Source organism: Dromiciops gliroides, chromosome X (genome assembly GCF_019393635.1).
Source record: "Dromiciops gliroides isolate mDroGli1 chromosome X, mDroGli1.pri, whole genome shotgun sequence".
NCBI classification, from domain to species: domain Eukaryota; kingdom Metazoa; phylum Chordata; class Mammalia; order Microbiotheria; family Microbiotheriidae; genus Dromiciops; species Dromiciops gliroides.
In genome coordinates, this window is record NC_057867.1 from 1,642,605 (window position 1) to 1,645,188 (window position 2,584).

Below are 2,584 nucleotides of genomic sequence, written 5' to 3' on the forward strand. Positions count from 1 at the left end.
CTAATCTATTCTGTGCCCCTTCCCCTTTTTGTTTTCGTTTTTTTTCAGGGCAATGAGGGTTAAGTGACTTGCCCAGGGTCACACAGCTAGTAAGTGTCAAGTGTCTGAGGCCGGATTTGAACTCAGGTCCTCCTGACTCCAGGGCCGGTGCTCTACCCACTGCACCACCCAGCTGCCCCCTCTCCCCTTTTACAGAGGATGAACCTGAGGCTTAGATAAGGAAGAGTGCTCTGAAGCCTTACTGCTAGAGAGGAGGAAGGTATGGATTTGAACCCAGGTCCTTTGGCTCCAAATAGGACAGATTGCCTACTTTGCCAAGCTATAGGGGCGACAGACCTTGGTACAAATTGTCAGAGAATTAGAGTGATTAGAGAGGATCTGGTATTTGGGGGGGAGGGGTATTTTTCAAGATGGGGAAACTGAGGCTCGGAAAGAGGAAGGGGCTTGCCCATGATAACACAGCCAGGACGTGATGAGCCTGAAATATGAATCTAAATAGCCACTCCCTTTGCGTAAACCTACGCCTCCTTTGGGTATTGGGCGGTACCCCTTCTAGCATTTTCTGGAAGCAGCCTTTAGGCGTCCTCTTTGGTTACATTGTTCCCAAAAAGGGGCTTGGGGGGCGGCGTCGGCACTTCTGCGCCTGCGCTAGCCCCTCGTGGCCAGCCAGACCGTTGGGGAAAGCCTCGAGGCAGCACCTTCTGACGCTCTGTGCCAGTGGTGAGTGCGCCCCGTTGAGCCAATCCCCCCCCCAACTCTGGGCCTCGGGCCCCTCTAGGCCACATGTAGCCCCTGGCTTCCCTCATGCGCCAGCCAGACCCCAGGCTCTGGCCAGTTCCAGATCCAGCTCTCCTTGGTTTCAGATCCAGACCCGGTGGTTCCAGCCCCAGACGCGGTGGTTCCAGCCCCAGACCCGGTGGTTCCAGCCTCAGACCCGGTGGTTCCAGCCTCAGACCCGGTGGTTCCAGCCTCAGACCCGGTGGTTCCAGCTCCGGCCAGATCCAGACGCGGTGGTTCCAGCCCCAGACCCGGTGGTTCCAGCCTCAGACCCGGTGGTTCCAGCTCTGGCCAGATCCAGACGTGGTGTTTTCATATCCTGCTCCGGCCAATTCCAGATCCAACCAGCTTGCCCTCGAGCCCAGCTGCTGAGCAATGGCTTGTTCCAAGCATGCCAGTGAGAAAGTGCGGGCCCTGCCCAAGATTCGGGAGGGGGAGCGGGTGCTCACTTTCCACGGGCCCATTCTGCGGGAGGCCGAATGTGTCCAGGTGGCAGTACAAGACCAGCAGGTCAAGTACCTAGTGCGTTACCGGTCTGAGGGCGGGATGGAGATGAGTGGGGCTTTTCAGGGTGCCGGGGCCTTTGTCAGTGCCCCCACTGTGCAGCAGGCCGGAACCCCGGGGCTGAGCGGCGGCGGCAGCACCAGCTCTGGCCATGAGAGTAGCTTGGGAGGGGCTAGCAGCAGTGGCGTGGGTGCCGGGGAGGGCGCAGGGCCTAGTGCCAGTGCCAGGCTTAGTGAGCATCTCAGTCCCATAGCCTGCTGGGACTACGAGTGGATCCCCGAGAGCCGCGTGCTCCGCTACTGTAGCGTCAGTGAGAAGGATAGTGATAGCGATAGCGATAGCGATAGCGATGGCAATGGTTCGGCCACCACCTCGTCTGGGACCTCCGGCCAAGCCGCTGATGTGGGGGAGGGCAGCAGCCACGGGAAGGGAGGTGGTGTGGTGCAGCTCCCACTCATGCGCCAGGGCCCCGGGGCCCCCGAAAGGAGATTTCTGCAAAGGCGGGAAGTCAAGGTGACCCTGCCAGATGCCCTCAAGTCCCTGCTCGTTAAAGACTGGGAGCTGGTGACCAATGGCAAAAAGCTTTTTACCCTGCCAGCCAAGAAGAGCGTTGATGCCATTCTAGCTGAGTATGTGGCTTCCCAGCAAAATTGTGAGGCCCTCAACAAACGGTACACTGTCCACGAGCTGATGGCGGGAATCAAAGAGTATTTCAATGTGATGCTGGGCACTCAGCTGCTCTACAAATTCGAGAGGCCCCAGTACAGGGAGCTCCTGGCCAGTCACCCCAATGTCTGCATGTCCCAGATCTATGGGGGAGCCCATCTGCTGCGCCTTTTCGTGCAGCTCGGCTCCGTGCTGGCCTACACGGCCCTGGATGATAGCAGCCTCAGTCTGCTCCTGGGTCACTTGCAAGATTTCCTGAAATACTTGGCTTGCAACCCCTCTGTGCTGTTCACTGCTGCAGACTACCAGGTGGCGTCTGCTGAATACCAGCAGAGGGCTGAGTGAACAGGCTGGCCGTTCTCACAGGCTTGCACCTTTACTCAAGACTCATGTGCTCACTTGATCTTCTGTCCCTTTGTTACTTTTTGAGTTCAATGTTTTGTTACACCAGAAGTGAGGGCAGGGCTTTTCTTGTTGCCAAGCCTTGAAGTGTGTGTGTGCAGTAAATATATAGAACCAAAATTGTATAGAGCCTAATAGAACAGAGATAGGATGGAATTAAAAAGGGATTGCCTTGTAACTGTAGAGCGTGCATTGTTATTGGCCGATACTGTTTGCATTCTGTAACGTCGATGCC

General features: G+C 56.8%; 1 protein-coding gene across 1 annotated transcript; it reads left to right on the forward strand.

Moving 5' to 3' along the window:
* Positions 1-1,152: 1,152 nt before the first annotated feature.
* LOC122733511 (mortality factor 4-like protein 1) lies at positions 1,153-2,292 on the forward strand. Its single transcript, XM_043973953.1, has 2 exons — positions 1,153-1,377; positions 1,438-2,292. The coding sequence occupies exons 1-2, from the start codon at positions 1,153-1,155 to the stop codon at positions 2,290-2,292; spliced, it is 1,080 nt and encodes a 359-aa protein (XP_043829888.1).
* Positions 2,293-2,584: the final 292 nt, after the last annotated feature.

What these genes read in the sequence shown, in the direction of transcription:
- LOC122733511 (XM_043973953.1), top strand. Translation starts at nt 1,153, where the DNA reads ATGGCTTGTTCCAAGCATGCCAGTGAGAAAGTGCGGGCCCTGCCCAAG. An exon ending in CCTTTGTCAGTGCCCCCACT is followed by an intron (nt 1,378 to 1,437) that starts GTGCAGCAGGCC and finishes TCTGGCCATGAG; the next exon opens with AGTAGCTTGGGAGGGGCTAG.